The sequence below is a fragment of the Leishmania martiniquensis genome, chromosome 36, assembly GCF_017916325.1.
Source record: "Leishmania martiniquensis isolate LSCM1 chromosome 36, whole genome shotgun sequence".
Classification (NCBI taxonomy): Eukaryota; Euglenozoa; class Kinetoplastea; order Trypanosomatida; family Trypanosomatidae; genus Leishmania; species Leishmania martiniquensis.
This window is the reverse complement of record NC_090171.1, coordinates 1,435,818-1,454,713: the sequence shown is the minus strand read 5'-3', so window position 1 is coordinate 1,454,713 and position 18,896 is coordinate 1,435,818. Positions and strand designations below refer to the sequence as shown.

The 18,896-nt window shown below is 51.8% G+C and overlaps 11 protein-coding genes across 11 annotated transcripts; 7 read left to right on the top strand and 4 right to left on the bottom strand.

The window, feature by feature from the left end:
• Window positions 1–562: 562 nt before the first annotated feature.
• On the bottom strand, window positions 563–1,372 carry LSCM1_00397 (uncharacterized protein; the record flags this gene model as incomplete). The annotated part of the gene is made up of 1 exon (XM_067318049.1): window positions 563–1,372. One exon carries the CDS (start codon window positions 1,370–1,372, stop codon window positions 563–565), a length of 810 nt encoding a protein of 269 aa, XP_067174154.1.
• An 843-nt stretch (window positions 1,373–2,215) lies between these two features.
• LSCM1_00396 (uncharacterized protein) lies at window positions 2,216–2,761 on the bottom strand (the record flags this gene model as incomplete). Its single annotated transcript, XM_067318048.1, has 1 exon — window positions 2,216–2,761. The coding sequence occupies one exon, from the start codon at window positions 2,759–2,761 to the stop codon at window positions 2,216–2,218; it is 546 nt and encodes a 181-aa protein (XP_067174153.1).
• Window positions 2,762–4,128: 1,367 nt separating this feature from the next.
• Window positions 4,129–4,596, bottom strand: LSCM1_00395 (uncharacterized protein; the record flags this gene model as incomplete). Its single annotated transcript, XM_067318047.1, has 1 exon — window positions 4,129–4,596. One exon carries the CDS (start codon window positions 4,594–4,596, stop codon window positions 4,129–4,131), a length of 468 nt encoding a protein of 155 aa, XP_067174152.1.
• Window positions 4,597–4,976: 380 nt separating this feature from the next.
• On the bottom strand, window positions 4,977–5,909 carry LSCM1_00394 (uncharacterized protein; the record flags this gene model as incomplete). Its single annotated transcript, XM_067318046.1, has 1 exon — window positions 4,977–5,909. One exon carries the CDS (start codon window positions 5,907–5,909, stop codon window positions 4,977–4,979), a length of 933 nt encoding a protein of 310 aa, XP_067174151.1.
• Window positions 5,910–6,805: 896 nt separating this feature from the next.
• On the top strand, window positions 6,806–7,474 carry LSCM1_00393 (uncharacterized protein; the record flags this gene model as incomplete). Its single annotated transcript, XM_067318045.1, has 1 exon — window positions 6,806–7,474. The coding sequence occupies one exon, from the start codon at window positions 6,806–6,808 to the stop codon at window positions 7,472–7,474; it is 669 nt and encodes a 222-aa protein (XP_067174150.1).
• A 295-nt stretch (window positions 7,475–7,769) lies between these two features.
• On the top strand, window positions 7,770–9,527 carry LSCM1_00392 (uncharacterized protein; the record flags this gene model as incomplete). The annotated part of the gene is made up of 1 exon (XM_067318044.1): window positions 7,770–9,527. One exon carries the CDS (start codon window positions 7,770–7,772, stop codon window positions 9,525–9,527), a length of 1,758 nt encoding a protein of 585 aa, XP_067174149.1.
• Window positions 9,528–10,386: 859 nt separating this feature from the next.
• Window positions 10,387–10,980, top strand: LSCM1_00391 (uncharacterized protein; the record flags this gene model as incomplete). The annotated part of the gene is made up of 1 exon (XM_067318043.1): window positions 10,387–10,980. The coding sequence occupies one exon, from the start codon at window positions 10,387–10,389 to the stop codon at window positions 10,978–10,980; it is 594 nt and encodes a 197-aa protein (XP_067174148.1).
• A 468-nt stretch (window positions 10,981–11,448) lies between these two features.
• On the top strand, window positions 11,449–12,630 carry LSCM1_00390 (uncharacterized protein; the record flags this gene model as incomplete). The annotated part of the gene is made up of 1 exon (XM_067318042.1): window positions 11,449–12,630. The coding sequence occupies one exon, from the start codon at window positions 11,449–11,451 to the stop codon at window positions 12,628–12,630; it is 1,182 nt and encodes a 393-aa protein (XP_067174147.1).
• A 517-nt stretch (window positions 12,631–13,147) lies between these two features.
• On the top strand, window positions 13,148–13,513 carry LSCM1_00389 (uncharacterized protein; the record flags this gene model as incomplete). The annotated part of the gene is made up of 1 exon (XM_067318041.1): window positions 13,148–13,513. The coding sequence occupies one exon, from the start codon at window positions 13,148–13,150 to the stop codon at window positions 13,511–13,513; it is 366 nt and encodes a 121-aa protein (XP_067174146.1).
• Window positions 13,514–14,064: 551 nt separating this feature from the next.
• On the top strand, window positions 14,065–14,898 carry LSCM1_00388 (uncharacterized protein; the record flags this gene model as incomplete). Its single annotated transcript, XM_067318040.1, has 1 exon — window positions 14,065–14,898. The coding sequence occupies one exon, from the start codon at window positions 14,065–14,067 to the stop codon at window positions 14,896–14,898; it is 834 nt and encodes a 277-aa protein (XP_067174145.1).
• A 2,339-nt stretch (window positions 14,899–17,237) lies between these two features.
• LSCM1_00387 (uncharacterized protein) lies at window positions 17,238–17,549 on the top strand (the record flags this gene model as incomplete). Its single annotated transcript, XM_067318039.1, has 1 exon — window positions 17,238–17,549. One exon carries the CDS (start codon window positions 17,238–17,240, stop codon window positions 17,547–17,549), a length of 312 nt encoding a protein of 103 aa, XP_067174144.1.
• Window positions 17,550–18,896: the final 1,347 nt, after the last annotated feature.

Genomic DNA, 18,896 nt, shown 5'->3' with positions numbered 1-18,896 from the left:
CTATAGCGCGACCGTGCCGATGATGGCGAGGTGTGGTGCGAGTGGGAAAATGAAACAAGGGCGTAATCCACAACAGAGAGAAAAATAAAGGAAGGGCTGCATAGGGACCGTCAGGGAAACGGCAGGGGGAGCGAGGAAAAGGATAAGAGGAGAGAGTGGAGAGTCGGTTGGGAGGTGGCGGCAGTGTGCGTCAGAGGTGGCAAACCATCTAATTGGATTCTGCGGGCTGTTGTGTGAGAAACGGGCTCGCTCGCTCGAAGGTCGACTTGCCAGCGCCTGTGAAGCTCGCTGCGACGGCTCTGTGAGTGAAAAAGGCAACATGCAGGGGTAGCAGCGGAGCATTCGATGGAGACCCGCTTCCCTGTGAAAGGGAGAGGCATCACCGTCGCTTCCGATAGAAAAAAGGAGCGCCGCAATGCAACCGTTTTTGCACACTGGCGCGATTTCCTTTTCAGGCACCTTTTCGTAACGAGAAGAATGCGGTTTGTCCCGCTTTCGGTGTCATGGCTGCGAATTCGAACTCCGCTGCAGATGGGTGTCTCTGCGCACAGATGTGTGTACGTTACGAGCCTTGGAAGCTGGCCGCGGCAGACCCTTCGGCATCGAAAAGAGGAAGAGATAGCAGTAAAAGTAGAGCAAGAAAATGGGAGCACACAGACTGGTCGAAGGACCAGCTGACGACTGTCAAATCGCTGGAACTGCTGCAAGGCTTACGTGGCGCTCTCTTTTCGCCCACCACTGCCTCGGAAGGCACTTCAGCCAGCTGCGACACCTCGTGGTCGAGGTGTGCGATGAAGTCGTGCAGGAGCAGCGTGCCAGCGGTTGCGCCGTCTGACGGATTTCTCTGCATGCAAGCCTTGATGAAGCCGACCGCCTGAGCAGATACATCACTAGGGTACTCCTCTGGCGCACCGTAGTCAAGCAAGGCACCACCAGAACGCCTGATCCGCAAGCACTCGCAAGCGACGCAGCCGATGGGCCAGATGCCACCTTCCTTACCGCTCGGCCTCCCGTCAATGACCTCTGGGGCCATGTACCTGATGGTGCCAGCAGTGCCCTCTCGAGCATTCGTGGTGGCCGTGCCGAAGTCAGAAAGCTTCAGCTGCCCTTTCGAGATGAGCATGTTGCCTGGCTTGATGTCGCGGTGGATAATGCCACATTCATGCAAGTAGTTGACCGCTTGTAGAAGCTGTTTTATGACGGTGGCGACCTGGTCCTCGGGCAGTCGTGGGTAACGCTTGAGGAGGTCAGCCACCGTCCTCTGGTCAACCAGCGCCATGAAGAAGTTGAGAGTTGTCTCAGCCCGCTCGCAGTAAAAGCAGTGAATGATGTTTGGATGCGCCAGCTGGCACCGTATCTCAATTTCATTCATGAACTCGTCAATGCTCTTCAAAATTACCAGAGGCATCGATGGCCTTGACAGCCATTTTGCCGCCGGTCAGCGTCCAGGTCGCCTCATACACAGCAGCGTGCCCGCCGCGCCCAAGCAGGCGGCCCTGTGTCCACGGGTTATTGCACAACTTTCTAAACATCTCTAACCGCTTCAGAAGCTCCTCGCCGGCACACTTTGCCTCCACACGTTTGTCAGTAGCCCTATCTACCTCCTTACGAGGCGTCTCATTCGAGATTGACTTTTTCAGAAGGGCGTCACCGCATTTTGAAACGCCGTCCAGAGCCTCGGAGGTCTCAACTGTGTAGATGTGCTTTGCCAGCAGCGCCTCGATCACGCGCTCAGAGCCTTTCAGGTCGATATCGACGATAGCGCAGCCGAGATCAGTCGATTCTTCGATGGCCTGCACCGCTTTCCCAACATTCTCCACCGACCGCAGAGAATTGCTGCAGCTCCATATGAGGGCAGATATGTTGTGACAGTGCACGGCATTCTTCTCCACAAAGAGCGCGATAAGGGGGTCGTGCGCGATCGGTCTCTGCACAGCGACACCTGCGGCCGCAAGGCTCGAATTGCCTCATCCTTCACCATCAAGGGCAAGAACAACTTCAGCGTACCAGTGGAGTCGATTACGATGCCACCAAGCTCATTTGCAGAGTGAGCGATGCAGGCCACGAGATCTCGGTTAAGTCCGGTCACGTCATGGCGATAAATTACAATGAGCTGCTACACTGCACTGGTCGTGCGTTTTCGCACAACGCAAACGCTGATCTTCTTGCTGAAAAATTTGAAAGAGCGATTCAGCACTGCAGTGCCGCCAACTGCTTAGCAGAAAATCGGCGGCCGTTCGGTTACCTTTGGATCGACCTCGACACTCACGTAGCGCTGCAGGCCTTTGATCACTTCAGGCAGCAGCTGCCGAATGTGCGCTCTTCGCCAGTCCCTCGCCAGTGAGGAGAGGTCACGCAGGCTATTCCACCGCAAGCAGTCGACTATTAGGCGAAATTTGCTGTACTTGACTGAGAGCTGCAGCAATTCAGTAACAAAGAAGAAGTGCAGCACTTTTTGCGTCTGCGACAGCTCATCGGAGAGAACAGACCCGATACGAGTGAGCCCAACCGGCTGATGCCATTCTGCCTCTCGACTCACGACAACCGTTGCGCTGGTAGAAGCACTGCCCAAGCTCACATGGGCCAGAGTCCGAGTTTTTTCTGAGAGAACCAAACTTTTCACCGCGGCCTCTGTCATTGTGGCATAGAGCTCCAAAGAACGCTCACCGCAGAGAAGAGCAGTAACATTGCTTTCCTCGACGTCTCGTGCATTGAATCCGAAGCAGGAAGCCACATCATCGCTCCACATCGGCTTGCCCATCGGAGTTCGTCACAATAATAATCATATGGCGATAAACAGCGTTAAGTCCGATCAGAGCAAAAGTAAGCCCTCTGCTATGTAAAACAGCACTCCCTTCGTCTTCGGTAGTTTCTGTTAACACCTTCGCAACGGCCCCTCGGCTACCACGGGCGGTATCGACGTCCACGAGAAACGTGTCTGTGTCCTTGACTTCAATTCGGTCAGAGAGCGGGCTGCTGCAAAACCGCTCTTTTTCAGTTCTCCTGCAGGCTACTCGCACCATAGACTAAGCAAGTCACTCCTGCCCTCTGTAGTCACGCAATCTTAGGGGGCGCGTAGATAACTGGAAAAAGGGAGACGAAAAGGCAAGAGGCTTGTACAGCTCTCAATCAGTGGGACAATTTCCGCTTTTTACTGCGACTTTCGCCTACACCGACAAGAGACACCGTCGCCATGCAGCATGCCACCCCAAGAGGAAGAGAGGCTACGATGGAAAGCGAAATACGTTGCCGCGGCTACGGAATCTGAAGCTGTCAGAAGTGCGCTGCAATTTCTTTTGCGACTCTGGCAGCACAGCTAGGAGCATTCATACGGGTACATTCTGCCTATGTATTGAGCAGACGGATGAATCCTCCGTATCGGGAAAAGCGGCTGTAGTACCAGCGGTCAGCACAAACGGAGCTGTGGACAATTCTATACAAAACCTCTGGAAAGTCGCCCTCAAGATCCCTCGTATACTCTGATAGACTTCTCAGAACACGTAACGCCAGTAAAACATCGTGGATATCATACTTATTGATTGGTGTGCTCTCTATGGCGCTTTTCATCCTTATGCCACCAAAACTGCGAAGCGACTTCCTCTTATATGTTTTCTATTAAAAAGTGAGGAAGATCAGTTTCAAACAGATGTGCACTTCTCTTCAGTGAGCTATTAATCCTGAGAAGAAATAACAGAGTAGAGCCTGAATTTTTATTGTCAGGAAAAAAAGAAGCAGCGCCATTACCAGCATGTTAGGAGGGTACATAGGAAGGCGCACAGATACCATCAACATGCACCCCAGTCCAGCAGGAAATAGATGGCAAACGCAGTGTAGGCTACACGAGCTCTCGTGAGCATGCAGAGGTGAAAATCCTCAGCTTCTATAGCCTCTCGAAGAAAAAAGGACACCCGATGAGTGCCGGCGGCACGAAACGCTTGCAATATCCTTTTCCAGCACCACTACCTTTCTTTTTCTCTAAAGGAAGAGATACGGGATGTCACAGATGTCGCAAAGGGGAAAGGGAGAAGAGAGCTGCTCTGGCCAATCAGGTCGAGCACTAGAGTTTACATGTTCAAGATCCGAACAGAATGGGGGGGCCAATAATAATACATGCACTTCGGGGCGGAGTCAAGGAGCAGCACTCCATTCATCAGCCATCACACGGCGAAAGTCATCAAAGCTCAGCTTCCCATCGCCATCTGCATCTGCCTCGTTAATCATTTCAAACGCCTGTTGTGCAGTCAGAGGACAGCCAAGGCGCCCCATCACGAAACGCAGATTGGGTGCAGTGATGAATCCGGTGTTTCCCAGGTCGTATGTGCGAAAAGCACGACGCATTTCAAGCTCCTTCTCCTCCGCATCGTTTAGTTTCGCAGCGACAAGCGTGAGAAACTCGGGAAAGTCGATCGTCCCATTAGAGTCGAGGTCAGCTCCATCTAAAATCGACTGCAGTTTCTTTCTTGGCACTCTATGGCCAATAGAGGTGAATGCTTGCTCCAAATCATCGATTGTAATACTACCATCGCAATCTTTGTCAAACGCGGAAAACACCTCTTTCAGCTCAGTAATTTGCTGGAGTGAGAGTAGATCCGCCATCTTCTGGAGGACAAATGATCATGGAAGATAGCTTGTTGATGAAGCCTGAAGTTTACGGATTTTCTTTATCCAACGAAAACTCGACCAACGGGAGGGCGGGGAAGGAGAGGTAGCCTTGATACATGTCTCGATATTTGAAATAGAGTTGAACTTTCGCCTACAGCTTCATCATACCATAACACTATACTAAGAGAAGCCCACAACATCGACGCAGTGATGTATAAAAAATTTACTCAGATGCATATACCATCTCTCCGAATCACTCACGATTGTAATAGGCTACAGTCCCCACTGTTAGTCAAATCTTTTTTTTCGTTTTCGTGTTTCTGGTGCGTGAGCTGGAAAAATGAGTAAAAAAGATAAAGAGAAGTTGTTGGCCTTCACTTTTGGTCAAAAGAACCGGTATCTTCATCGTCATCCTCAAAACCGTAGAGTTCCGCCTCTGCTCGCTGGAACTGCGTATGCAATCGAGATCGCAACACTGGGTTCCATAGTTTGTCATCGTCGATGCTTGACATGAGAGCGCTGCTCATCTCCTCGTCCTGACGCGACATCCTCAGCTCGGATTCCTTCGGGGCAGGTAGATCCTGTGCGTGAAGGGGCGTTCCGCCTTGCATCCCGGTCTGGAGATTCTTGATTGACGTATACGACACCTCATTCCGATCCATTATATTCGCCCCGAAGACTATTTCATCGTCCTCGCGTTGCAGTGCTTGCAGCTCCTTCATTTGATGAGAGCGCCGGTGGGCCCACACCCGCTCTTCGTGTGTGGTTTCTTCCCAGAAATTATTGTACGGTCTTGGAATAAGGCTCTCATCGACCTTTACGCCATACTTTCGAAGTACCCATTTCGCTTTCCGATACCCGTCGACAACCATCATAAAGCAATCCCACGTTTGGCTCACATACCGGCTGGCGCTGATTTCTTGATACACCATACGGCGATAGTACTCTTGCCACTCAGGGGGCAGATCTCGCAAGCGACGGTATACCCAGTAAGTAAACCGTTTTGCAGGACTCACGGCTTGAAAGTCATACCAGCTCACACGATACGGTGTCTCCTCCGGTGTGTTCATGAGGCCCTCTGACAAGGGCTCTAATAGTTCATCGCTTTTTGAGGACATACAAGGCGAGCGCTTACTTTCACCGTCTTGGAGAATTCGGTCACGCTCAAATGTCGGAACGAGTTCGACATTCTTCAGTTCTTCGTTTTGTTTTTTGTCGCCTTTGATTAAATACCACCTGGACTGAGAACACCAAGCTTGACAGCTGTCAAGCCTCCAAAGGGGAGCTCGGCCTGATATCCGTTTCATTGCGAATACGATTTGTTTCGTGTTTCTAGTGGCACATGAAAAAGCAAAAGACGAAAGAAGTCGCTGATGTAGCTACGAGCAGGAGGCCCTGAAAAGTGATGAGACAAGAAAATGAAGATTCTCTTTAGGTAGAAAAGGGCTACTAACATTGCTTTCCCAGAGGCCCAGAATGTGTGAAAAGGGATTTCCTGTCAGTCGTCGGGAGTATGTGTACCAGAAGCAGCTGGAAAGGGGAAGGAAAAAAAAACAATATCTTTTTGATCGGCAGTGCTACAGCATTCAAGTGCCTTATCGTCATCAGGTCGGCAGATTGCGTAGAGCTTTCTACAAGACTAGTAACGCGATTACACCTCGATGTCACTGCTTTCACAATCCAAGAGGATCTGTTATGCGAACATGCTGTTGAACGCTTACTCGGAGAACAGAAAGAGTTTGCAAAAGCCAGTGTACACTGTTAGATACACAATTAGCGTCTTCAAGTCCTTGTTTTCTATTTTTCCAGCAGCCAAAGACAAGGAATATAGGCTATTGAGAGGGAAGGGGGGGCCGCACCTACAACAGAGAAGCTTACCCCACAGTCATCCCCCCCTTCAGGCAGTCGTTACTCAGCTTTGGGGTGGCTCTGAACACAGGACTCCTGCTCCAAAGCTACACGTGTAGTCGTGCATCCCGATAGACTGTTCGAGCTCCTGGTTTTGGCCTGTGGCACAGCAGAGCTGAAAGTGACAATGTGCTTTTCTTTGCACCTACCCCTTGCGCTTCTGATGGCCTGTTCTTATCTTTCACCCCGTCCTATCAACGCTCTGCGACACAAAATTCAAGCGTGTTCAAGCACCTGATCAGCTCTTAGCAAAGCCAGCAATAGGCCCCCTTTCGCTCTAACCTTAACACAAATCATGAAGCACACCTACGTGAGGACGGGGCTCGACGTGGTCAACAGGCTGAAGTTCACACAACTTTGCTGCCTCTCGTACACCGCCACCGACGATGGTACTCAGCCAGGACGCAAATGGGAAATTGTGCAACGAACGACCCGATCCGCGCCTCTGAGCGCATTTGAGCGATCCCCGGCTCTCATCCCGATCGACGCAGTTGAAATTTGTGCTGTGGTACGGAGAAGCGGCGAGAAGTTCGTTGTTGTCGTTGCGCAGTATCGCCCTCCTCTGGATGCAGTTTGCCTGGAGTTCCCCGCAGGTTTAGTAGACGAAAACGAAAATGCAGGCCAAGCTGCCATTCGCGAGATGCGCGAAGAAACGGGCTTTGCTGTGGATGAATCTGATATTGTGTCTATTTCACCGCCGCTGTCCACGGAGCCCGGTCTCACTGATTCGTGTTGCGTTTTTGTGCGCCTTGAAGTCGACGGCGAGCGTGAAGAAAATCAAGCACCAGTACAGCATTTGGACAATGGGGAAGATATTGAGGTCCTCATGATTCCTGTCTCTGAGCCCAAGACCGCAATCGGCGCCATTTCGGATGCTGTCAAACGGTACGCGGAAAGGGGCCAGCGCGCAATAGTGGATGCAAAGCTATATACATTCATAGAGGCCCTTGCTTGGAGCCTATAACAGGGCTTTATTCTTGTGAGACTGAATCCCTTTGGGGCAAATGTCAACGTATAGTCGCAATACAGAAAATCGGAAAGTCACCAGTATTCCTGCATGTGCAAGCCATTCATGGAGCATCACATATCCTGATGGATCAGAAAAGTCAGATCATGGCATCGCCTCCGCAATAAAAGTATCAAAAGGTATAGTCATTTCACGCTGGTACAAAAAATCACTCCTCTCTCGTTCTCCTCTACTACTAACCTCTCGTAATCTAACTTTTTTTGCTTCTCTCCTTAGTACTCTCGCAGCTTTAATGCTGAAAGCGCTGCTGTGCCTGCTACTCCTTATCACCTCGGCACTTGCCTACCCGATACGGGTAGTAGAGGTGGAATGGAGCAGCACCCCGAACAGCACACCAGCTGCTCGAAATTTGAACTCTCCATATTTAGGCGAGTGTGTTTGCGATATCACTCGAGGCTCTTGTGATCCTCTCTGCTGCTGTGATGAAGATTGTGACGTCACTGCTCGAGCAGCTTTCTCTTTCTGTCTTCCTGAAACGTACGGCACGCCGTATTTAGATTACTGCTACCGGGAAACCCGCGTGACCTCTCTGCAACGGCTGAACAACTTAGATAGAAGCTACATAGCTAAGAAACCACCAGGGCATAATGCTGTCTGCATTATTCGAACAAATCATCCCAGTGAGCTATACGGCTATTTCAGAGTGCCCACAAATGTTATGCAGCCTCCTCTTCCTACCACGTCCACATCAGAGGCTACCGCAGGTAAGCCGTATTCTCTCGGTGATCCTTTGACAACAGCTAAATACGTGCTTATCGAAGGTAGCGCAGCTTATCGCCGTGTGGCCCCGATCCAACTGCCGACGACTACGAGCGACGGCTCGTGTAGCACAATCGGGCGAAGCGTCCGTTTTCTGGATTCCATAAAAGGCACCTCGTGTGTATTAAATGGCGCCCAAATATGCGCTCTCTTTCCACTTGCAAAGTACATGAATCTTTTTCTGCATCCTATGCTGGGGCGCAACAGTAGCGCTCCTGACTTTGTGCCAGTGACCCTGAATGTTCATGACGCATCCGGTGCGTTGTTGGAAGCTATCGATCCCTCGGCGCTTCCTGCTACTACAATTTATGTAACGAAGTCTGACGGAAAAACATGTAACAATGCCATTGTGGGGTGGCGAGCTCGTTTTTCTCACTCTTCTATTGCCAGTGGAAGGCTAGCAGAGGCTGCAATTAACATTACCCTGGGTAATCTCGGATTGAACCAATACGCCGCTTTGTTGTTCGAGGCCGCCTTCACAAGTGCAAATGCGTCTGTACCGCGCAACATTTTCGCAGCAACTCCAGGGTATCTCTCTGGTGATAAAGTTCGCGCTGGAACTTTTATCACCGCCGGAGACAAAGGCGCTATCCTAGAAAGGGAAAGTGGGTTTGCAGTGCCAGGTGGCGGCAGGTTATGCAGCAGTGATGAGTGGAAGCGAGCTAGCTTCCTGTACTCAATTTTCAGCAGTGGGTGCCTATTATTGATGAACGAATCAGACCTGCAAAAACGATGCAACGCTGGAACGGGCGACCTGCTTACCGGCCTCATCAATGTGACTGTCAGCGGCACACCTACTATTCTGGACCGAATAGGTATGACAAATGATGCCCTTATAAACGACACAACCAGCTGGATTCCTATCACCGGGCTATCTGACGCCCTAACTTCCTCCGCTGGCATCTACGACCCGCACGCTCGCCAGTGCATAAATATTTCGGTGGGCTTGCATTACCAATTCGTCATTGCGCGCGCCGGCGCCGTGTACAATCCGCAAGACATTATCGCCGGGGCTTTCGCATCACCGATTCTTGGAACCCTTCGAATAACCAATGAGACAGATTTTAGCGAAGCAGCGCAATCTCATCAGCAGTTTTCATTCCAGGTTTCCTTCTCACGATATGATCGCAACTCACAAGAAAAAATCATGCGAAAGGTTGTTGCCCCGCCAATTTTGCCGCATATTGACGACACTGTTTTCTACCCGTTTCGTAGTCCGTTTTCACGCTGATTTACAATGCGCTCAGATAGACTTTTTTCCCTAATAAAAGACGCTACCGCGAAGGAATAGAGAACATTGACGCTACTCCTCTACCATTCTGTCACTGCCCCTACCTCAACTCGGAAAAGAACATTATGCGTTGCTTGCCAAGTGTAGGAAGCGGCGCGCTTTTTTAATCGAAAAAAATTGGGGAGCTATTCAGAAGTGCAGGCAAGCATGCTCTGAATATACCGTTTTCAATATATATATATATATATAGCTCAGCGTGACCAGTCTGCCTTCGAGCACGAGGGGATCGCGACTTGGCACCCGGCCTGTCACACGCTCATGGCCTGGGTGCGAAGCAGCCGTAGACCTGCGTCGCCTCGATGTGCCGACCCAGTCATCTAAACACGGCCGCTCCCACTAAGCCGGTCCTCGCCTGGTGCATTCCTCTCGAGGTGACTCAGGACCTCCCGAGGCTATCAAGCGGCAGAGACGGGTGTGTTACGTCTCGGCCACGCCCACACCTCTGCTCATCATGTGGGTGGTACAAACGTTATCGTCTTCGCTGGTCGATTCGACGCAACGCCACCCAGCACCTGGCTGCCGACATGAGTAGCGATATATATTGCTCCTATTTCGCTACGTTGTAGGTACTTGGAACTAACACCACCGGATAACGGTTCGGCATTGGCAGGGGACAGGGGCTGGCTGACTTCGCTCCGAAATGGGGGCGCTGGACCCAGGCACCACGCTGCGGCCTCTCTCACCACTGTGGACGCAGTTAGGCTGAAAACAAAAAGAATAGTGACTGCTTGCCTATGAGCTACTTGTCCATTTCCTTTTCTTCTGTGAATCGCCTCGCTAGCGTTTTAGTTGCGTGGCTATGCTGAAGTCCACAGGCCCGAAGCGGGCCGTATTTCATAATGCGCCGTCTGTGTACCCTTTCACAAAGCCGTTCCATGACACTCCCTATGACCAAGATCGCGGGCGCTTTGACAAAACAAAAAACATTTTAAGGGAGAACAAGTGGCCTGCATGGATGGACCAGGGCGCTGATGGAACGGGATTCGGCATCGGTCTGAATCGCACACACCCGCTTTCTACGCTTCGTGGCAACCTTCGGCGAAACCCCAGCGAAGTACCGCGGGTACTAAATATGATGATTCAGGGTGTGTGGCACAAGAGTGGTAATAAGCTTTATTTCCGTGGTGGCAAGCCACCGAATCCCAGCACACATCCGTATTTGACCGGCGAGCCGTGTCCAGTGTACGGATGGAAAGTCACTGACCCAGGAGTGATTAGGGAGTTCAATCTTCCGAAGCCAGAGAGGGACAAAAGGTACAAGCCCTACGTTGCGTTGCAGGAGCGCAAGATTATGGGCATGCAGGTCCCAATGAGCGAGAAGAATCCTGTGGCGACTTCGAGACAGAGCACTGATTCGAAGCCGCTGATGAAGCGCCTCTTTTTCTGGAAGTGAGGGCATCTGTGTTGCTGATGAGGCAGCTATGCGGCATGAAATATGTTTGGTGACTGCACCCACACCAGGGAAACGAAATGCGAAAAAGGGGGGAGAAAGCGCCTGGCACATTGCTACAGTGCTCTTGGCTAATGCACATCTCGTAGACAAAAAAAAAGAAGCATTGTCCCAAGAAGCAACGGCTCTTGGTGACCTCGTGCTTTTCTCGAATTCGCTCTCGTGGACAGCAGTATGATCATCATTCGTCCTGGTCATACAGCTGTAAAGCTGGCATTTTGCCATAGATCACTTTCCTCTTAATACCTACATGCTCCTCATTAAAAACAAAATAATGTGATACCTTTTCTTTCTACTAATGGGCAGAAGTGCTGCTGTGGCTACTCGCAGCGGCACAGAAAAGGAGGAAAAGTGTCCGCCTGAGCCGATTGTCATTGTACCGCCCTTTGCTATGTAAGAAAGGGTGGAAGTATGCAGGAAATCATCGACACAGTCAACCGCTACACGCTGCGAAGCGCTGCTTTCCGGGATAAGCCGACTCCGGGTTTTGCGACACGACAGTTTCTCTGCTCTTTGTTGCTGCATCGACAGCTAGACTGTATTCGATTGTCTTCAATAGCACATTACATGTTCTCGACAGAAACGCTCATAGCTGTCTCGCGTGATGGCATTCAGACTATCAGCTGCGAGGGCGATGCATTGTGGCCCATATGCACGATTCCAAACGAATCCACGAGCGAGATCTCTGGTGTGGCGGTGACGCCGGAAGGCACGCTCGTCTGCAGTTCAGATGGTATCCGCTACATTGAAGGCGGAAACCCGAGAATCACGGAGGATCGCATTTCCGGTAGCTACGCACAAAACATTCTGTGTATCTCGTGCACACCTGACGGCAAGTACATAGCCACTGGGGGTGGCACAGCCACTGTGAGTGTGTGGACATCTGATTTAAGGCCCCTTCACCATTTTGCAGGCCATACAGACTGGGTTCGCTTTGTTAAATTTGCACGTGGTAGGACACCGCCGTTGCAGCTGTTCAGCACGGGCGACGACGGGGTGATATGCCAGTGGGATGTGCTCGCCGGCTCACTTATCTCTCGGGTGGATTACTCACTTGGAGAGAGTATTCAGCTCTTCGAGGTGAGCTATTACAGTGGCCTCATTGCCATCGCCAGCGGGACATCGCTAATTGCACTTTACTGCCCCCGGTCAGACAACACCACTCGTGTTCTCGGGGAGGATGTCCTTCGCCTGCAGCAGATAGCACTCATCACGGGTGCCCACGACTTCACTCCCACGGCTGGAAAGTTCACGGACGACTCTCAGTGGCTCGCCACTGCATCTGAGGATGAGACGATCGCTCTCACGTATGTTCTTAATCCGCAAACGTGCTTTGTGTGCAAGGAATTTGTCACACGTCGCCGCTGCTTCTCATTCATGAGTATTTTCAACTCCATTTGCATTTTGGCTGCGCCCCCCATCTCATCGGTGATAGTTATTGCCGCATGCTCGAGTGATGGCACCGTGGTGCAATGGGTGGTTGATCCACGCACAAACAGAACGAGCTACACAAAAAAGCTGCAACTTCACCTGGGCTCTTTTTTAGGCATGGACTTGATTCCCGGCGCTGACCTAAACAGCATGTTGTGGTGAGGCGCGAATAGTAAATGCGGCACCGGATGACAGTCTTTTGCTTTCTGGGTAGTTGTACTACCATCGTTGTGCCATTCGTGCTCTGCTTGATGCATCACATTCGTTTTCGATATCCCCACTGCTGCTTTGGACATTAATGCAACACAAGCACCGAGTGTGGGACACAGCTTCTGCAGCACGAACCGCGACTAGCGTCCTTCGCGGCATCTTCGGCACCATCACGCTTCATGCATTTTCCAAGTGTAGGCGGAGGCTCCTCTCTTCGTTCTCCAAGATGTCAGCGCCCCCGGACTGCATCACTTGGCATGCGTCTATGCTCGTGCGCAACGCCTTTTCGCTTTGCTTGCACCCGTGCAGACCCCTTCCCCACAGTCCTCCTCCTTTCGGTTTCACCACTACCCTCGCTTTCCTCGCCTTTCTTATTTTTTTCCTACAAAAAAGTGCATTACCTTCCCCTCCTCCCTTGCCAGTATATCTTGCCTCATTAGCGAACGCTCCGCTATCATAACTACAGCGGATGGCGCTCCTAATTTCAGACGAAGCGACACATGAGGCAGAGAGAATTCTTGCCTGCCGTAACAGCTTCGAGGTGCTGGAGCTAAACCCTTGTAACTGCACAAAGGAAATGGTGCTGGCCCAGTATGAGACGAAGGCGTCGATCTTCAAAGGCCTGTTTCGCAACAAATTGGCAACGCAGGCCAAAGCCAAGCTTGGCAACGCCAAAATACGCCTTTTAGACGCACAACTTCGAGAGAAAGAGGCAGCAGCCCTAAAGGAGGAGCAGCGGGATGCCCACAAGGACTACGCTGAACTGCAGGCCTTAGAGGGCCGAACGCGCATCCTGGAGATGCGGGCGGCCACTGTTCAATATGAGACAGCGTAGGAACTTATCACCACGGTAATACATGCTCTTCTATCCCACTGTTAGAAGGAAACCCGAAATTGTACAAGGTAACGTGGCAAATGCAGTCTAGGCAGCTTTTTTTAAGCGAGGGAGTGCTTCGCACTCTCTGTGCCTCTTCAGAGTGAATAGAACGGTTGCTGTGCAGCTATGCAGCGGCTTTCGAGCAGCCTTGGCAAAGTTTTAGCTATGTCCACATGTCGCACCTCTCACTTTGCGATACGATCAATGCTCTTGGTCTCCCTTCATTTTCGCTTCGCACTCATCCTTCTGGGATTCGTTATGTGAAGTTGCACGCGTCGCGTTTCACCTCTTCTGCAAGGAACATAGCCCTTCCTCCCCCCTCTTCTACTCTCTCGAAGCTGGACAATCGAGATATTTCTCGCTCGCTCTCTGAGCTTTACTTCCACACTTCCACATCTCCTGCCGAGAACTGCACGTGGAACAGCCGTGTCACGTGTTACTTCTTTTCGATGTGCAATTTGAAGGCGATCCTCCGCTTTCTTCTCGCGCGCACTCCTAATACAGCGAGGATGACGAATTCGCCAGGCACCGAGGTGGATTGTAATCATGGAACGTGGAACGAGGCTACCCTCACCTGCGACTGCGACGATGGCTGGTGCACCGACTGGATCAACCAAGATGTGCTCGGCGGCAACTTTCTCTACTGCAACAGTCAAGCATCAACGCCGTCACCCGGTAACTCCAGTGCCGCTACGACGTCACCCTTAGCCGGCAAGAGTACCCTGATCATCGTGACCTTTGCTCTTGCATTGGCAGCGTCATGCGGGGTTGTCGTATTTTGCTGTTATCGAAAGAACCAGCGTCTCAAGAACGAGGCGGAGCAGAAGAAGATACAGGCAGCGGCAACTCAGAGAGAGGCGTGGCTGAAAGAGAGGTCGCAGCTACAGCAGATACTGACACAGGAGGGTGCAGTACTCCGTCAACAAGCGTGGGCTGCGCAGGAGACACAGCTCCGAAATCAAGCGGTGATGGACCAGCTCGTAAGCATGAGTGCCATTGAAGCCACGCCGAACTCACAGCTTTCAAGATCGAGAAATCATCCGCAGTACAGCCATGAGATGCGCCCGCTGCAGCCCAGTGGGACTCTCTGCGCGTGCGACGCCCACTACGAGGGCGAGAGCTCGTTGACAGATACCTTTGACCGATGGGGTGCACAGGAGCCGTTTGCGCAGTCTCACAGCTACTACCCACAGGGGGCTACCCTGTCGGCCACGGGCAGCTATACCGATCACCCCGACGTGCTACCACCGCACTACACGAAAACAGCAAAGGAGACACCACAAAGAGTACTGTACTCCTCTCCTCAATGTGCGCATCCCACCAACTGCCGCCTTCCCTTCTGAATCCATCTTCACGTCCTCTTCGTTTTCGCGCACGGACAGCGGCTGTGTGTGACGTCGTCCTCTGTGCCTGTTGCTGTGCGATGGCCGATTTCCTTTTGCCTTTGTGCCCGTCTCTCTCCCTCAGCCGCGACCTTTCGTGTGCATCTCAGTCCTCTTCCTTTTTCTTGTTCTCGGCTCGCGTAAAATGAAAGCGAAAAAAGGGAACAGCACTAAGAGAGGCCATACAGCTGCCTCGTCGAGACGGATCCGGTGACCGTCCTCTGTTTTCCTCTTCGACCTATTCGCTCTTGCAGTCGTAGGGGGAGAGAGGATACTGTGTGGTGCTGCCTGCAGCTGCTTATTCTTTCCTTTGCTCTCACGGTGGTCGCTTCGTCCCTAGTGATGAGAGAGGCCGCAGCGTGGTGCCTGGGTCCAGCGCCCCCATTTCGGAGCGAAGTCAGCCAGCCCCTGTCCCCTGCCAATGCCGAACCGTTATCCGGTGGTGTTAGTTCCAAGTACCTACAACGTAGCGAAATAGGAGCAATATATATCGCTACTCATGTCGGCAGCCAGGTGCTGGGTGGCGTTGCGTCGAATCGACCAGCGAAGACGATAACGTTTGTACCACCCACATGATGAGCAGAGGTGTGGGCGTGGCCGAGACGTAACACACCCGTCTCTGCCGCTTGATAGCCTCGGGAGGTCCTGAGTCACCTCGAGAGGAATGCACCAGGCGAGGACCGGCTTAGTGGGAGCGGCCGTGTTTAGATGACTGGGTCGGCACATCGAGGCGACGCAGGTCTACGGCTGCTTCACACCCAGGCCATGAGCGTGTGACAGGCCGGGTGCCAAGTCGCGATCCCCTCGTGCTCGAAGGCAGACTGGTCACGCTGAGAAAAATCCTCTTCTCCTGTTCGTCTGCTACTTTGTGGTGCTGTTTGGATTTTTTTCATTGAGCTTATTCGAATAAAATCCGTTCATTCTATTTTTTTTCGGCTGGTCGACTTCGTTCTACTCATCTCGTCTAGAGCTTTTTTTCTTTCACGGCTTTCTGCTTTGTTTCCCGTTACTCTTTGCTTCTACATTGTCAGGATGTGTCTATGCCATGTCGCTGCTTGCCGGCTGGGTGTGAGTGTTTGTAAACATTTCACTCGTTGCTGAGCTGTGACGTGGTAGTAAAACCTTACCATCTCCGTATTTTTTCTGTCGCAAAATCCCCCCTCCCCCCAAATGCGCAGCGAGTCTTTGCCGAAGGCCTGCGGAACTTGCGCAGTCTCGAGGAGATGCCGCTACTGTTTATCGCGCGCCCGCAAGCAAGGGTATCTTTGCCGTCTGTTGAGTGCTGCTGTGAAGCCTAATACTGCTGCTCTTTTTTTCGTTTTTTTCGTCTTGTCGGTTCTCTTGTGTATGCGATATGCCTCGCTGCCGTCCGCTCGTGACGGTTTTGCTGGCACGTTTTCCCCCTGCGTCGCCTCTGTGGCATCATTCACCTTCTGCTTGCACGCCTACACAGACACCGGTACGCGATGCTTTCTCAGTGAGAGACTCCCCTTATACTTCATCCTTCCCAGTAGACATGTCGATTCAATGGCCGGTGGCATTGCATCGTTTGGCCGTCTTCTATGGATTTATTTTCGCGTCCACATCCGTGCATGCCTCTTTCCTTTTTTTAATTCACTTTACAATCATGAGCTTCTCTGAATACGAACATGCCCTGCAGCAGAGGCACAATATACTTTTCGTTTTCGTACCTATCGATCGGCCAGCGGACGTGAAAAGCTGGCTGCATTTATTGTTCCCTCTTTTTCAGATGTGCCAGAGGCAGACGCGGCGACACCGCATGAGGAAAACACAAATATCGAAGAGAAAAAACGCAAGGGGGTGAACGGTTTCAGATGTTTGACGAACCTCTGGTGTTGCTGGCGTGACGGATGTGTTTAGGCCGGGTGTTCACAGTCTTTGCCTGCGCGTGACAGGAAACCATGCATGAAAGAGGCGCGTGGCATCTTTCTCTCTTCCGTCTCTTTCATCCTACGTGTGAAAGCACAGCGAAGAGTACACCGGGGTACCTTCCGGTGCGCTTGAGATTTGCCCAGCTACTCCTCTCCAACTTTTCCTGTCCTTGCCTCTTCCCCATGGTTGCTCTTAACCTGCATTTGCCCACACGCATCGCAAGGTAAGCTCTTCGTCTGTCTCAACCCAACTGCCTCTCTCGCGCGCAAAAAAAAAAGAGTCTCCCTTCAGCAACATAAGCTGCGCACCAGCCGACCAAGCGTCTCCACCGTCTCTAGCTCTTACTCTACTTACCACTTGTCTTTCACCTCTTTCCTTTGCCCCTTAAAGCCCCCTCTCGCTCAACCATGCAGCAGAGCCTCATTCCCGGCCACAACAACAACCGCCACCTCTCCTACGACGAGATCGAGAACAACATTGGCGGGCTGCCGGTGACAGACAACCGCATTCAGGACTTGTTCGACTCCCTGGACGTGAACCACACCGGCATGGTGCCGGTAGAGATGGTGAAATCGTTCTACATGGGCCTCGAGCACTACGGTGTGGACCTCTCAGAGAAAGAGGTTGAGGAAATGGTGCGCAAGTACGCCACGACGCACGATGACTCCCTGAACTATGATGAGTTCGCGTGCTTTGTGCTCAGCCTTGCGCAGTGGTAAAGGAAAGAAGGGAAGTCCACGCCCAAGGGGCGCAGAGGGCGAGAGAGAGGAGACGCTTCCGGAGAGGGCATGGGCCCAGTGATGCTGCTGCCTGCGCTTGCGTGTGTGCGTGTGTGAGAGTGCATGCACATGTGTGCTTCTCAGCACTGTACAGAAGATGTGTGTACATATTGCCCCTTGAAGCCTTTTTCTCTTGTCATGTGATGCGCGCTTGCTGGAGCTGAGCCTTCCCCCCTCTTTTTTTGCTCTCAGTCTCAGGGGGCTCGCTTCAAAGCCCACTTGCCTCCTCCTCGCCTCTTCCTCCTCCTCTCCCTCTCTTTGACCCTTCTTTCTACTTGATGTATTGTAGGTGTGCGCTCCTTGGTCATATTTTTCGTCCTTTGTTGTCGCTTTTTGTTTTCTCTGCAACCCCACCCCACCCCTCCTCCTCCCCTTTCCCTTCTTCCTTCCCCATCCCCATTTATGCACACCAGAGGGCGCGGAGAGTATGCCATGCAGCATTCTAGTCGCTAAAGACCCTCCCCCTCTCCTCACACACAGACACGCACACACATGCACATGCTGGCAGCCACTGGATCGCCCTCTCCCCTACGAAAGAACGAAAGGAAAAAAAGAAACAGAAAACACACGAAAGAAAAAGGAAAAGCGCCACTGATTCATCTCTTCACTGTCATTATTTGTACATATGGGCGATGGATCGAGTACCTTCTTATTGCTTTCCCTTTATGTTTTCTGTATGTGTGTGTGTCTCTCTTTATATGTTATCTGTTATCTGTTGTCTCTCTCCGGTGGCGGTGGACTCCTCGTACCTTTCTTCGGTTGCTCTCTCGCTGTGCATGTAGCTAACCTGGAAGCCCTGTGATACACACGAGCAAACGCACACACACACGCGCAGATACACATATATCTAAGTATACGTATATATTACGCGTGCACGTTTGTGCGGTGTAGGAAAGAGAGAGGTGGCTGCCGGAACCACATCAACAAGAGACCCGCCAAAAAGAAAAGCCACACACCTAAGCGCAAACGCACACGCAAGCGCGAACGGCGTCACATGTGATGCTTACGTAGAGCTCGCTCTTCGGAGATCGTGCTCCTGCGTTGCGTCGTTTGTCTGAAAGGGTTGGATAAGTACCCTCTGTGCCCCACCGAATATTCAACTGGGGCGTGGCAATCTTTTGCATCACTTCTGACTCCGCGCCGCCCTTTCACGCTGTTCGTTTACATCGGGCACACACGTGGAAAGGCATGTGCCCAGTGTCTGTCTCTCCCCAACCGCCCGAGCACTGAGCTTCTCTCATGTCTGCACATACTCGAGTGCTCCGGTGATGCAGCACCGTGTCGGCG